The sequence below is a fragment of the Apium graveolens genome, chromosome 4, assembly GCF_009905375.1.
Source record: "Apium graveolens cultivar Ventura chromosome 4, ASM990537v1, whole genome shotgun sequence".
NCBI lineage: Eukaryota > Viridiplantae > Streptophyta > Magnoliopsida > Apiales > Apiaceae > Apium > Apium graveolens.
The window spans coordinates 199,105,014-199,121,036 of NC_133650.1; the positions used below are offsets into that span (position 1 = coordinate 199,105,014).

Sequence of the window (16,023 nt, forward strand, 5' to 3'; positions counted from 1 at the left end):
CCCCCTATATACGAGGTTTGGATCCTATCCCTGAGGATCGGGAATTTTCTGGTCCATACACTGAGAGAGACTCCGAATCTTCGGATGATGAAGTGGCCCCGAGAAGGAGGCGTCCTGGAAAAGAGCCAATGGCCGATGGAAGGCAACGCCCCCAAAGCACCCCAGGGGCGAATCCCCAAGAAGTGCAGGAAAAGATCAGGGCTCATGAGGCTGAAATCCAAAGGCTGAGACGGGACTTGGAGGCTCACCAAGCCACCAGAACCCACATATCTCCTAGGGGGAGAAATCCTCCTCCCATCATAGACCTGGATGGTCCGGTAAGAAGAAGGGCTGCTGTCCCAAGAACTGATCCAAGCAATCTCCTTCCCCTTGGAGATCCTGATGATCCAACTCCACCCTTCACAGAAGAAATAATGAATGCCCATATCTCAAGGAAATTCAAGATGCCCACTATCAAAGCCTATGACGGCACGGGAGACCCCGCTAATCATGTTAGGACATTCTCTAATGCACTGCTGCTGCAACCCGTGAACGATGCTATAAAATGTCGGGCCTTTCCTCAAACCCTGTCGGGTATGGCTCAAAGATGGTACAGTCGCCTACCCCCAAATTCTATTGGATCATTCAGAGAATTAAGTAAGGCTTTTATTAAGCAATTCATCAGTGGAAGAGTCCATGAGAAAAGTTCAGCATCTCTTATGAGTCTTGTGCAGGGAGCTAAGGAATCCTTAAGAGATTACCTGAATCGTTTTACAAAGGAGGCTTTAAAAGTCCCAGACCTTGATGATAAGGTAGCCATGATAGCACTGCAACAAGGAACTAGGGATGAGTTTTTCAAGATGTCTTTGGCCAAACGACCCCCTGAGAGCATGTTGCAGCTCCAAGAGAGGGCAGGGAAGTATATCAAGGTTGAAGAAAGTATGAGGAAGACCGTAGTAAGTAATGAGCCCACTGGAGGCAAGAAACGAAAAACTGATTTGGAGTATATCGCTAAGGATAAATATCCTAGAACTGAACAAAACCCTGATTCAACCCCCAAGAAGGGAGGACCTGGGCAAAAGTTCACTGAATACGCTAAGCTGAATGCTCCCAGAAGTCAGATTTTGATGGAGATTGAGAAAGACAGAGATATTCGCTGGCCTAAGCCCTTGAAGGCTGATCCCGCCAAGCTAGATAAGGGCAAGTATTGCAGGTTTCACAAAGATGTTGGCCATGACACCGATGAGTGTAGGCAGTTGAAAGATGAAATTGAGTTTTTGATTCGAAAAGGAAGATTGAACAAGTATACTGGAGATGGAGGAGACAGAAATAGTAATGGAAGGAAGAACTTTGAAGATCGTAGGAGGGACCAAGATGATCAGGGGCGGAATCCCCAACCTAGAGGACCAGTTATAAACACCATTTATGGAGGGCCGAGACCTCGAGGGCCTGTGATAAACACGATCTTTGGAGGTCCAACTGCTGCTGGATTGTCCAAAAATTCCAGAAAGGCATATACTAGAGAGGTTATGCATATTGTTGGAGAAGCCCCGAAGAGGGCCAGGACAGAAGTGACATTGGCTTTTGATGATTCCGACCTAGAGGGTGTGAAGTTTCCCCATGACGACCCGCTGGTCATAACGCCGATAATAGGAAATAGCCCGGTTAAGAGGGTCCTTGTGGATAATGGTGCTTCTGTGGATATCTTGCTCCACGACACCTTTCTAAGGATGGGGTATAACGACTCCCAGTTGACACCAACCGACATGCCGATATATGGATTTGCTGGAGTAGAATGTCCTGTGGAAGGGATAATTAAATTACCAACCACCATAGGTACGGAGCCAAGGCAAGCAACGCAGATGCTGGATTTTGTGGTGGTAAAGGCTAGTTCAACTTATAATGCTATCATGGGGAGAACAGGGATACATGCCTTCAAGGCAGTCCCCTCTTCCTACCATTCAGTCATGAAGTTTCCCACCCGAAACGGGATTGGAGAAGAGAGGGGAGATCAAAAAATGGCTAGAAGCTGTTATGTGGCCTCTTTGAGGGCAGATGGAGTCGGGGGGCAGGTTCTTCCTATTGAAGATATGGATGTTCGAGAAAATGATGAGAATAGAGGAAGGCCAGCAGAAGAATTGGATTCGGTTCCTTTAGATCCCAAGAATCCTGAGAGGATGACTTTCATTGGAGCTACATTAGAGGAGCCCCTTAGAGGGAAGTTAGTGAAATTTTTGCAAGAAAATAGTGATGTGTTTGCATGGTCAGCAGCTGATATGCCAGGCATAGACCCGGGGTTAATTACCCACAAGTTAAACGTGGATCCAAGCCGGAAGACAGTAAAACAAAAGAAAAGAAATTTTGCCCCGGAAAGACAAGAGGCTATAAAGCAGGAAGTGGAAAAGCTCTTAGAGGCTGGTTTCATTGAGGAGATTCAATTTCCGGAGTGGTTAGCAAACCCTGTAATGGTGAAGAAGGCTAATGGAAAGTGGAGGATGTGTATAGACTTCACCGATCTGAATGATGCATGTCCCAAAGACTGTTTTCCGCTGCCTAGAATTGATACTTTGATTGATGCCACCGCTGGACATGAGATGCTGAGTTTCATGGATGGATTTAGCGGATACAACCAAATCAAAATGCATAAGGATGACATTCCAAAGGTATCATTTATCACTGACTTTGGTGTTTATTGTTATCTTGTTATGGCGTTTGGTCTCAAGAATGCAGGAGCCACCTATCAAAGGTTGGTGAATAAAATTTTTAAGGATCTTATTGGGAAGACTATGGAAGTCTATGTTGATGACATGCTAGTCAAGAGTCTAGTAAAGACTGATCATATAACCCATTTGAGGGAAGCTTTTGAGGTCCTGAGGTACCACAAGATGATGTTGAATCCCACGAAGTGTGCTTTCGGAGTAGGATCTGGAAAATTCTTGGGATTGATGGTCTCAAAGAGGGGAATTGAGGCTAACCCCGATAAAATAAAGGCAATCCTGGACATGGAACCCCCAAAAACTGTCAAGGATGTTCAGAAACTCACAGGAAGGGTTGCTGCGCTAGGACGATTCATCTCCAAGTCAGGAGACAAGTGCTTGTCATTCTTCAAGTCATTAAAGAACATTAAAGACTTTGTATGGAGTGAGGAAAATCAGAAGGCATTTGAAGAGTTAAAGAAGTATATGGGCCAGGCCCCGTTGTTGGCCAAGCCAGTTCTGGGTGAAGTTTTATTCTTGTACTTGGCTGTTTCGGAAAGCGCCTTGAGCGCGGTGTTGGTTAAGGAGGAACTGAAAGTCCAGAAACCCGTATACTATGTCAGCAAAATTTTGCGTGGTGCTGAGTTGAATTATTCAGCCATTGAGAAATTCGCTTTAGCCTTGGTGATGGCTTCAAGAAAGCTGCGTCCTTATTTTCAAGCTCACCAAATTGAAGTGCTAACAAATCAGCCACTGAGAAATATCATTCACAGTCCCAAGGCAAGTGGGAGACTAATTAAGTGGGCAATAGAGTTGGGAGAGTTCGATCTCAAGTATAAGCCACGTATGGCCATAAAAGCCCAGGCACTAGCTGACTTCGTGGTGGAATGTACCATACCCAACCAAGAAGTCGGGGGGCAGGAAGATACCACACCTCAAGACAAGGGAGTCGACAATGGGGACAAGGAGAAAGAATATTGGGTTCTCTATTTTGATGGAGCATCAAAAACAAATTCCAGTGGAGCAGGGTTGGTTTTGCAAAGCCCTGATGGATTCTTAATTGAGTATGCCATGAAGCTAGACTTCCCAACCACAAACAATGAGGCAGAGTATGAAGCCCTGATTGCTGGCCTTGGTCTAGCTGGGACACTTAGGGTCAAAAACTTAAAGGTCCGTGGAGACTCGAAGTTGATCATATCCCAGGTAAAGGGAGAATTTGAAGCAAGGGATGATACGATGGCAAAGTATGTTCGCCTAGTAAGGGCTGTGATGACCCAATTTAATGAATGCCATGTTGAACACATTCCAAGGGAAGAAAATGCTAAAGCAGATGCGCTATCAAAGTTTGCTTCATCTGAGATTGAAGAAAGTTCAGGAAGTGTGTACTTCCGTGTTTTGAAGACACGAAGCATAGATGTTAAACTTGTGGCTCCCGTAGGCTTGGGGACGTCATGGATTGATCCCATCAAGGCTCACATTCAGACCGGTTGGTTGCCAAGCGATACAATTGAGGCACGGAAGTTAACTGTTCGAGCACTAAGGTACTCTTTGATAGATGGGATTCTATATAAAAGATCTTTCGTGGTTCCTTACTTGAGGTGTCTCAGGCCCGATGAGGCACGCTTGGCTCTTGAGGAAGTGCATGAAGGCATTTGTGGGCAACACTTGGGGGGCAGGGCCTTGGCTCATAAGATAACTCGTTTAGGCTTCTATTGGCCAGAAATGATGGCTGATGCCAAAGAATATGTAAAGAAGTGTGATCGTTGTCAGAAGCATGCACCAGTCGCCAGACAACCCCCCGAGATGCTAACCTCTATCAACTCACCTATTCCCTTTGCTATGTGGGGGATGGATATTCTAGGGCCTTTTCCTATGGCCACAGCACAAAGGAAGTTTCTGATTGTAGCCATTGATTATTTCACCAAGTGGATCGAAGCCAAACCTTTGGCCAAAATCACAACTAAGCAGGTTGCACAATTCCTGTGGGAAAACATTATGTGCCGATATGGAATTCCCCGTATCCTCGTCACTGACAATGGAACGCAATTCAACAATGAGGAATTCAAGAAGTATTGTGAAGAAAATGAAATTGAGTTACGATTCACCTCTGTGGCTCACCCGCAAGCCAATGGGCAAGCGGAAGTAGCAAATCGGATAATCCTGGATGGACTAAAGAAGAGGATCGAAAAGTCGAGAAATAATTGGGTAGATGAGATACTTCCCATATTATGGGCTTATAGGACTACCTGTAGAGTCACGACAGATGCAACTCCTTTCATGTTGGCATATGGGGCGGAAGCAGTAGTTCCCGTGGAGATATCACATTCTTCTCCAAGGATTCAGGCTTTTGATGAAAAAGAAAATGAGGAAGGGCAGAAGTTAGCCCTGGATTTAATCGATGAAGTACGAGATAAAGCACACGCAAAGATAGTAGAATATCAGAAAAAGGCTTCATTCTACTACAACCTAAGGGTTAAAGAGAGGTTTTTCAAACAAGGTGACCTAGTCTTGAGAAAAATAGAGGCTTCTGGTGTCGGACAGAAAGGAAAGCTTGCCCCAAATTGGGAAGGGCCGTATAGAGTCAAGAGCGTTCAGGGTAGAGGAACCTACAAGCTGGAGACTATGGATGGTTTTGAAGTCCCGAGAACCTGGCACGCACAAAACCTGAAGGTTTACTACGTGTAAGATGGTCGAAGTACGATTCTCACTCGTCAGGATGGCGAGTAGGTTGAAAAGCACCTTGAAGCTTTGCTTGCTTAGGATTTATATGTTTTAGTTTTATTACGAAATTTATTAAGACTTGTGTAAGGGACGAATCCCAGACAATTTTATGAAATTCATAAGTTCTTCAAAGTATGATTGTGGCCTAACAAATAAAAATCAAATGCATGGATGCAAAGCATAAAAGGTGATAAATGAGATAGATCTGATAGATGTTACAAAAGTTTGATAAATAAAGTCTCGAAAATAAAAAAAAGCCACGCAGGGCTGAAAAAGCTCTAAGGAGCTGAGGTGCCCTCGGCGTCCATATCATCGTCTTCTCCGCTCTCGCTAGATGTCTCCGTCGTCTCGGAGGAGGAAGAGCTGTCATCCTCAGCAGGCCTGGAAAAAGACTCGGGAGGAGGAAGAAGTGGATCCTGAGGAACATGATCCGAGACAACTACTCGGGTACGAAACCTCTGTAGCAAAGCCTCATCGTCAGGGCAGATGTAGTCCGCCGGGTTAATATCAGGACAAGCCTCGTTCACGGTCCCAAGGGCCGTGTCCCAGCCAGTCCTAAAAAACTCGGGAAAGACTGAATCATCCCTAATCCTCATGGATTGGGCAAACTCCTCCGAGTCCAGATAATTGTCTATAGCTTTATCCTTCTCCGCCCGAAGTACCACCAGCTCGGCGTTTGACTCTCCGAGTTCTTCCTCCTTGCGCTTGAGCTTCTTCTCCAGGGTAGCATACTTCTTCTGCTGCCTCCTGAGGGCATTATCGGCCTTATCAGAAGCCCGCTTCCATGATTCGGCTTGCCTCACAGCGCCTTGAAAGTAGGCGTTAGACTGAAACAAAACAATTAACAAAGTATAAGGCAAGAAAGTGCTACAAGAACGAGAAATAAGTTTAAAAAAGAGAAGGCATACCGAAGCCAGAGACTGGGCTCCCATGAGCTTAATCCTCTCAAGGTCAGGGGTGGCCACCACATCAGTAAAGTCCTTTGGGGTCACGCTATGGTAGGACCAATCCCAAGCATGCTTCGTGGAACCAACCACGGTATCCCCTCGGCGGAATCCCCAGAGAGGCTGAAAGGCGCCTGTAGCAGCAGCAGCAGGGGCAGCAGCAGTGATAGGAGCATTATGGCCCTCAGCTCCTTCAGTTGAAGCCTCCCCCATAGGCTCCTTGTGCTTTCTCAAGAAGATAGGCTCTGTCGCCTTTCCTCTGGTGTCTAGGCCTGCTAACCGAGCTTTCTTCATCCTAGCTGTTTCCTCGACCAAGGGGACATTGTCCTCGTTAATCTCCTTAGCAGCTGAAACAAAGCAAAAGACAAAATAAGTGATGTTAATAATGCGTGAAATAAAGAAAAATTGAGAAGGGAAGAGAAATACCCTGTTGAGAAACAGAGGATAGTCCCACATGAATCAGGGAAAACTCTTCTAAAAGAGTCCAGCTGGTGGTGGTGCCATCATCCTGAGTGAGCCCATTATAAATGATAGTTTCTTCAGGAGTTAAGTGAATGGATTTGAGGCTACCATCACTGACCTTCCCGAAGGAAGATCGAAAGAGCGTGCCCCAATCGCCATTCTCCCAACGTAACCCGACGAAACTATTCCTCCAATTTGGATTATTATCCGGAATAGAGGCGCTGTTAAAGATATGTTTGCTTTTGGGCCTTTGTTTGACATAAACCCAGCCACAAATATTGGAAGAACTATTGTAACATTGAAAGACTTTCCTAAAAACGGCTACAGAAAGAGGAAAGCCCTCCCTAAGACAACAAACCATAAAACATAGAATATTCCTCCAGGCGTTTGGAGGAAGCTGACACGGGTTAATTTGTAAGTCAGCCAAAAGATGAGGGATAAAAGGATGAAAAGGGAACCTAAGCCCAGCATTAAGGGCGTCGGTGTAGATGAAGAGAGTATCAGGCCTCCAGTGGCAAGTACGGTCACCACCAGAGACTGGAACTAGTCTAAAGGGAGGAGGGACGTTATAACGAGCATTTAGTTTATTGAAATCTATGTTATGCCAAGTATTACAGTGATTAAAGGAGTCGAGATGTGCAGTGGAAGGATATTCATCCCCCCTAGTATTAATCATATCAATTAAAGACATATATGAAGAGCGGATCTCGATATCCTTACCTCGTTTTGAAGCCGAGGCTATCTTGGCCGCCCTCTCGGAACTCTTGTCGGCCATCTAGTAAAGACTGGAAAAGACTTGGGAGGAAGAAGGAGTGGATTTGAGAGAGGAGAAGATTAGAAAGTTGTAGGTGAAGAGAAATGAAATGAGAGGTGTGAAGAATCACACTCTCATCCCACCTATATATAGGAGAAATAAATGGATAATGGACCTTAAAAAGCCCATTTGGGCCCAAAAGTTGGAAGGTTCTGGAAGTTCCTGGAAAATTCAAGAGAATTCTAGTAAAAAAATCAAAAGAAAAACTTGAGTTTTTTCAAGATTTTGGAAGAATCCAGAAAGATATTAGAAGAGTTTGGAATTTGGGCTTAGAAATGAGGCCCAATTCTAAAAAAAAAACCTTGAAAAAATAAAGCCCAGCTAAGGGCCCAAGTGTTTAAAAAGCCCAGAAAAGGGCCCAGATACTTAAGGTTAACAGCCCATAACCCAAAATCCAGTCATAATGGGCCTAAAGAATGAAGGCCCAGCTAAGTGAAGGTGGCCCAAAAATAAAGTCCAGGGAGAAATGGATAAAAAGATCAGGAATATGACCCAATTCGACCAGGAATCATGGGGAAATCCTGGTCGAAATACAGGAGGTCGAAATTGCTTCGACCTGGGCAATAAATGAAGGTTAATTCGGTCAAAAAGCAGGACTCCTGACCGAAAGGAACAAAATTTCTGGTCGAAAATTTTCTGGTCGAAAATTGTAAAAAAAAAAAAAAAAAAAACAAAAAAAAAGAGAGAGGAAGGGGTGAAAATCCTGGCCGAAATTCGACCAGGATTCCTGATCGAATGAGCCCTGCCCGAATTTGCATCGACCTGGGCAACAAATGAAGGTTAATTCGGTCAAAAAGCAGGACTCCTGACCGAAAGGAACAAGATTCTGGTCGAAAATTTTCTGGTCGAAAATTGTAAAAAAAAAAAAAAAAAAAAAAAAAACAAAAAAAAAAGAGAGAGGAAGGGGTGAAAATCCTGGCCGAAATTCGACCAGGATTCCTGATCGAATGAGCCCTGCCCGAATTTGCATCGACCTGGGCAACAAATGAAGGTTAATTCGGTCAAAAAGCAGGACTCCTGACCGAAAGGAACAAGATTCTGGTCGAAAATTGTAAAAAAAAAAAAAAAAAAAAAAAAAAAAAAAAATTAAAAGAAAAATCCTGGCCGAAATTCGACCAGGATTCCTGATCGAAAGCATCCTGCCCGAAAAGCTGTCGACCAGGGCAATATGGGGGTTAATTCGACCAGGATCCTGGTCGAATGGATTCCTGGTCGAAAACTGTATAAAAAAAAAAAAAAAAGAGAGAGGGAATAAATATTAATATTTATTTATTCATTTATCCTGAAAAAAAAAAAAAAAAAAAAAAAAAAAAGGGGGAATAAGTAAGGAAAATTCCTTAAATAATTTCTGAAAAATATTAATATTTTCAGAAATAAGGAATAAATCCAGGAAAATTAGGATAAATCCCAGAAATTAAGGGAAAAATCCAGAAAAAATAAGGAAATTCCTTAAATAATTTCTGAAAAATATTAATATTTTCAGAAATAAGGAATAAATCCAGGAAAATTAGGATAAATCCCAGAAATTAAGGGAAAAATCCAGAAAAAATAAGGAAATTCCTTAAATAATTTCTGAAAAATATTAATATTTTCAGAAATAAGGAATAAATCCAGGAAAATTAGGATAAATCCCAGAAATTAAGGGAAAAATCCAGAAAAAATAAGGAAATTCCTTAAATAATTTCTGAAAAATATTAATATTTTCAGAAATAAGGAATAAATCCAGGAAAATTAGGATAAATCCCAGAAATTAAGGGAAAAATCCAGAAAAAATAAGGAAATTCCTTAAATAATTTCTGAAAAATATTAATATTTTCAGAAATAAGGAATAAATCCAGGAAAATTAGGATAAATCCCAGAAATTAAGGGAAAAATCCAGAAAAAATAAGGAAATTCCTTAAATAATTTCTGAAAAATACTAATATTTTCAGAAATAAGGAATAAATCCAGGAAAATTAGGATAAATCCCAGAAATTAAGGGAAAAATCCAGAAAAAATAAGGAAATTCCTTAAATAATTTCTGAAAAATACTAATATTTTCAGAAATAAGGAATAAATCCAGGAAAATTAGGATAAATCCCAGAAATTAAGGGAAAATCCAGAAAAAATAAGGAAATTCCTTAAATAATTTCTGAAAAATACTAATATTTTCAGAAATAAGGAATAAATCCAGGAAAATTAGGATAAATCCCAGAAATTAAGGGAAAAATCCAGAAAATTAGGAAAAATCCCAGAAAATTAGGGAAAATTCCAGAAAATTAGGGAAAAATTCCTGGAAATTAAGATAATTTCTGAATAAAAGGAAGATTCGTTGTAAATGTGTAGGTCGCTCCACACTTTACGCAAAAACGAAACCCTGTAAGGGAACGAATAAGATTTAACTTTTGCGAAACCTAATCAATGTTTCCCAAAAGTTGGGGGGCAAATGATAGGGATAAATAAGTCCTGATTTTATAATTAATGGGCTGCTAGGCCCAATAATAATAAGATGTATAATATTCAGACCAGAAAGGTTAAGTCTGACGGATCAGATTAGGCCTGGTGGAATAAAAAAGGCCCAAAAAGCCCTGATTATTAATTAATTTCGTAATTAATTAATAAGGGAGAAATCAGATGTTGAAAAGAGTCCCGATGAGGATATAAATCCTTAGAGATTAGCCTCAAGGGGACCTGAAAGGATAAGGAATCAACTTCCTACTTCCTAGGACTCCTAAGTCTATCCTAATTCAGAGGCTTATCCACCAAGCCTCCTATACCAAGTCCAATTCAAGGACTCCCGCATCTATATAAGGGGCCTCACCCCACAAATCAGAACTACGTTTTTTGACTTGATCCTTGGCAATCAGCAAGGTACGTAGGCATCTTGTTAAGGCAGATTGAGTCACGAAACACAAGAGCAGTCAAATCGAGCCTCGAAGCTCACGTTCCTTAGTATTAAATACAGTAATTACATATAGTAGTTTTAATCCATAACATCGTATAAATACGAGCTATTCGCAATCCTCGCATAATTATCGAATCGCTATTATTATTACTATACCTATACAATTAATTAATCAATTAATTATCTGTATTTAATTATTCGATACGAATAATTATTACGATATTCTTTGAATAAATTATCGCTCGAATAATAATTCTAATTATCGAATCACTACTCGTATAGATACGAGTTACTCGAATATTCAACTAATTAACGAAGTATTATTCATATTATTCGATTATTTTTAATCCTTATTTATTAATTATATATCTAATTATTAATTAATTACCTAATTATTAATTAATTAGATAACTAATAACTAATTAAATATTTAATTAAATAATTAATTAAATAATTAAATTCGAATTTCTAAATTAATAAAATAATTTAGAAATTAATTATAATATTTTTCAGAATTTAAAACTAATTTTTATTTACTTTTTAGAATTACTAAAATAATTTTCTGATTTTAGAAAAATAAGATAAATACTAAAAATTCAGAAACATAAAAATAGAAAGAATTCTCAAGTTTGTTGGATCAAACCCGGGTCGATTTCCGGGTTGGAACCGGGTCGAACCCGGGTCGCGCAGAACAGTCGTCGCCGTCCCAGAATCCGGCGACAGTGACGGTTTCCGGCAACTGCGATTCGACAACGAAAAACAACGGAACCACGATTTCAGCCTTATTTTCGTTCAACAATTAAGCCCAACATCCTCCCTTGTCCTTCTCCTTCTTCGTCCAGCGACCAACACGCCGGAAATACAAGAACAGCGCTAGCGGCGCCGCTTTCCGGCGATGCTAAATCCTAAACGAAACTTGATGAAACCGGTGCCAAACAACTCCCTATTCGACGATCTATTCAACCCAATCAACAGAATCAACAAACAACAACTAGAAATCAAAACCCGAATTCGAATTAAAAACCCGAAAATACGAATTAAAATTCGAGTAATCAAACACTAAAATCAGTTACAGAAACGAATAGGAAATTGAAAGAGCTTCACAACCATTACTTACATGATCAAATCGGTGCACAGAATCACGTTCAAACTTCGGTTTGATTCTCTGCCCTGTTTTTCACCAACAAACCCTAGTTCTTGATTTTCTGAATTTTCTGATTTTTTTATTATAATTAACTAATTAATTAACAGTAAATCAGCTATTTATATTTATGAAAATAATACCCCTAAATAAAATTAAGGGGCTAATTACACTCCTAATAAAAATATTTGGCCCCAATTTTTATAATTTTTGGGTATTAATAATGAATTTTTAAATATCCAATAAATACAAAATTAATGCTAAAAATTCCCAAAAATTGTGAATATTACAAAAATACAAAGAAAAATAATGTATGATAATTTCATGATCCTATAAAAATAAAAATGTGATTTTTGTGGGGTTTTTGGTACCCGAAGGGGTCCGGAAAAGTTGTTTTTCGCGAAAAAGGTAAATTTGTAAAACGTCTAGGGGTTTAGAATAGCGATATGGTATAAGTTGTTTTTGGCAAAATAGGGCCAATAATTTTGTTTGAAATACGGGCTTTTAAAATATGGTTTAAGCTGTACGGGTTTTGAGATACAATATATATCTTACGATAAAACACTCAATAAATATCCAAAACACGTTCGGTTCAAAACAGACAACACGTAGCACATAGCAGTTAGGGTTTAGTGACTCAACACATTTAATCACATAATAATACACATAATTTATCTTTATTATGATATAATACAAGCGTAATTTCTCGGTCGTTACATTCTCCCCCCCCCCCTAACAGGATTCTGTCCTCAGAATCATACTATGCAAATAACTGAGGATACTTTTATAACATTTCACTCTCGAGCTCCCAGGTTGATTCTTCAACCACTGGGTTTCTCCACAAAACTCTCACTAATGACACAGACTTATTTCTTAATACTCTCTCTTGCCGATCTAGAATTCTTATCGGCTGCTCTACATATGACAAATCTGCCTGAAGTTCTATTGGCTCATATTCTATTACATGCCTTGTATCAGGGTTGTACTTCTTAAGCATAGATACATGAAATACATTGTGAATATGCTGCATATGTGGTGGTAAAGCTAACTCGTACGCAACCTTTCCAACTTTCTTCAAAATTTCAAATGGTCCGATGTAGCGAGGTTTCAATTTTCCTTTATTGCCAAACCTAGTTAATCCCTTCCATGGTGATACCTTTAGCTGTACATGTTCTCCTTCCTGGTAGTCCACATCTTTTCTGGATTGATCTGCATATTTACGCTGTCGATTTTGCGCTGCTTCAAGTTGATTGCGGATAAGTTCTACTTTTTCCTTGGTCTGTTGAATCAGTTTTGGACCTAGAATCTTGCGTTCTCCAACTTCATCCTAACAGGTAGGTGATCTACATTTTCTTCCATATAAAGCTTCATAAGGTGGCATCCCGATACTCGCTTGATAGCTATTATTATAAGAAAATTCCACTAGCGGTAGGTGTTCGTCCCAATTGCCTTCAAAGTCTATTGCGCATACACGTAGCATATCTTCAATTGTTTGGATTGTCCTTTCACTTTGCCCGTCCGTTTGTGGATGATAAGCAGTACTCATGTTCAACTTCGTTCCTAGACATTCTTGGAATTGTCTCCAAAATCTCGAATTGAAGCGGGGATCTCGATCCGATACAATCGATACGGGTACTCCATGACGCATTACAATTTCCTTGAGATATAAATGCACCAACTTGTCCAATGAAAATCTTTCGTTGATCGGAAGAAAATGTGCTGATTTCGTCAATCGATCAATAATAACCCAAATTGCATCATGATTTTCTTTCTTCCTTGGAAGTCCCACTACAAAATCTATAGCTAAGTGTTCCCATTTCCATTCTGGAATATCTAGTGGTTGTAGTAGTCCACTCGGGCGTTGATGTTCAGCTTTCACTCTTTGGCACGTATAACACTTGCTGACAAATTCCGCTATCTCTTTCTTCATATTCGGCCACCAAAAGTTTTCCTGCAGGTCTCTATACATCTTTGTGCTTCCGGGATGAATTGAATATCTTGAACTATGAGCGTCTTGCAAAATTTGTGCTTTCAATTCCGGTACGTTAGGTATCCAGATTCTCGAAGTAACACGAAAAATTCCTTCAGTATCCTTCTGACTAGTAATCTCTTCTCCTGTCAAATTATCAATATCCTGGTCCATTACTTCTTGTTGACACCTTTTTATTTTCTCCAATAGTTCTGGCTAAAAAGTCATAGCGTAATTCATTTCGGTAGAACTTTCTGGTACACGAACTTCAATCTCCAATTTATCAAATTCCTTAATTAAATCCTCTGAATACATTAACAAGTTCAATCATTCATTTCGACTTAACGCATCTGCTACCACATTGGCCTTGCCTGGATGATACTTGATTGAAATGTCGTAATCCTTGATTAATTCTAGCCAACATCGTTGTCGCATATTAAGCTCCTTCTGGGTGAAAATGTACTTCAAACTTTTATGATCTGTATAAATCTCACATTTTTCGCCGTACAGATAGTGTCTCCAAAGCTTCAGTGCGAACACAATTGCTGCTAGTTCAAGATCGTGCGTCGGATATTTCTGTTCATGCGGCTTTAACTGTCTGGAAGTATATGCGATCACGTTCCCATGTTGCATCAAAACACATCCAAGTCCTCGATATGAAGCATCGCTGTATATGACAAAGTATCCTTGATCATCAGGTAACACAAGCACAGGTGCGGTTACTAGTCGATTCTTCAATTCTTGGAAACTGGCTTCACATTTCTCGTTCCACTCGAACTTTTCATTCTTTCGCGTCAACTTCGTCAATGGTGTGGCTATCTTCGCAAAATCTTTAATGAATCTTCTATAGTAGCCTGCTAATCCCAAGAAACTTCTGACTTCCGTTGGTGTCTTTGGTCTTTCCCAATTTAAAATAGCTTCAATCTTTGCTGGGTCCACTTGAATTCCTTCAATACTAATGATGTGTCCTAGAAACTGCACTTCCTTCAACAAAAATTCACATTTTGAAAATTTTGCATAAAGTTGTTCCTTTCATAACGTCTCCAATGTCATTCTTAAGTGTGTTGCATGTTCTTCTTCCGTCTTTGAATAAATCAAGATATCATCAATAAATACAATGACAAACTTATCCAAGTACTTCTTGAATACTCGATCCATCAAATCCATAAACGTTGCAGGTGCATTCGTCAGTCCAAAAGCCATCACAAGAAATTCATAATGGTCGTATCTCATTCTGAACGCAGTCTTTGGAATATCTTCTGCCTTGATCTTTAACTGATGATAACCTGATCGTAAGTCGATTTTCGAAAACCATGCTGCTTCTTTCAGTTGATCAAATAAGTCATCGATGTGAGGCAAAGGATATTTATTCTTGATAGTTAATTTGTTCAACTCATGATAATCAATACACAGTCGCATGCTACCTTCTTTCTTTTTCACGAACAATACTGGTGCGCCCCATGGGGATACACTTGGCCTTATAATTCCTTTGTCGAGAAGTTCTTGCAACTGCTTTGCTAATTCTTTCATTTCAACAGGTGTCATTCGATATGGAGCTTTCAAAATTGGTTCAGTCCCTGGCGCCAAATCAATAGTGAACTCAATTTCTCGATCCGGTGGAAGTCCTGGAAGTTCATCTGGAAAGACATCGGGAAACTCACAAACTATAGGAATATCTTCGATCTTCGGACTTTCTTTGTCGGTATCCAATACATAAGCTAAGTAAGCTTGACATCCTTGGCGTAACAATCGTTTCGTCTGCATCATTATTAAGAATCTCTGCTTTTGCTTTTCACCTTTAAATATTATCGTTTTATTTCCTTCAGTCTGCAATTTCACTTTCTTATTTGCGCAATCAATCTGAGTATTATTACTAGCTAACCAATCCATTCCTAAAATAACATCAAACTCTCCTAACCTGAAAGGTATCAAATCAACTGAGAAATGACATCTTCCTATCTCAATATCACAACTTGGGCATACTTGATCTACCATAACCTGATCATCATTTGCTAATTTTATAACTAGCACTTCATCTAACCACTGAATCTCATAATCTATCTTAGAGATAAAATCTTCAGAAATAAAAGATCTAGTAGCTCCTGAATCAATCAATACTAGAGCATTCACAGAATTCACAAGGAGCGTACCTGCAACCACATTTGGACTTTGTACAGCTTCCTTCATTGACATGTTGAAGGTCCTTGCCCTAGGCTGATTTTGTGGTGGAGGTGGTGGCAATGGAGGAAAGATCTACTCTGAAACTGGAGCCACTACTGGTGCAACCACTGGATCTGTCTCGGTCCGCTCCGTAGACGATGATAAAGAAGCCATCTAATATACATAACAATAATAACACGAGAATAATCAAATCATAATCCTAAAACTCATAACTTTTAGTCACATAAACAAA

At 40.0% G+C, this 16,023-nt stretch overlaps 1 protein-coding gene across 1 annotated transcript in view; it reads right to left on the reverse strand.

Moving 5' to 3' along the window:
- The window catches only part of LOC141719269 (uncharacterized), a 167,532-nt gene extending 151,729 nt beyond the window's left edge, over nt 1-15,803 (reverse strand). The window contains exons 1-3 of the mRNA XM_074521647.1: nt 15,761-15,803; nt 6,305-6,687; nt 6,059-6,223 (exon numbers count right to left, since the gene is read on the reverse strand). Of these exons, the coding sequence (XP_074377748.1) occupies nt 6,059-6,223; nt 6,305-6,687; nt 15,761-15,803 (591 nt within the window). The remainder of the gene's footprint in view (nt 1-6,058; nt 6,224-6,304; nt 6,688-15,760) is intronic.
- Between the last annotated feature and the right edge of the window lie 220 nt (nt 15,804-16,023).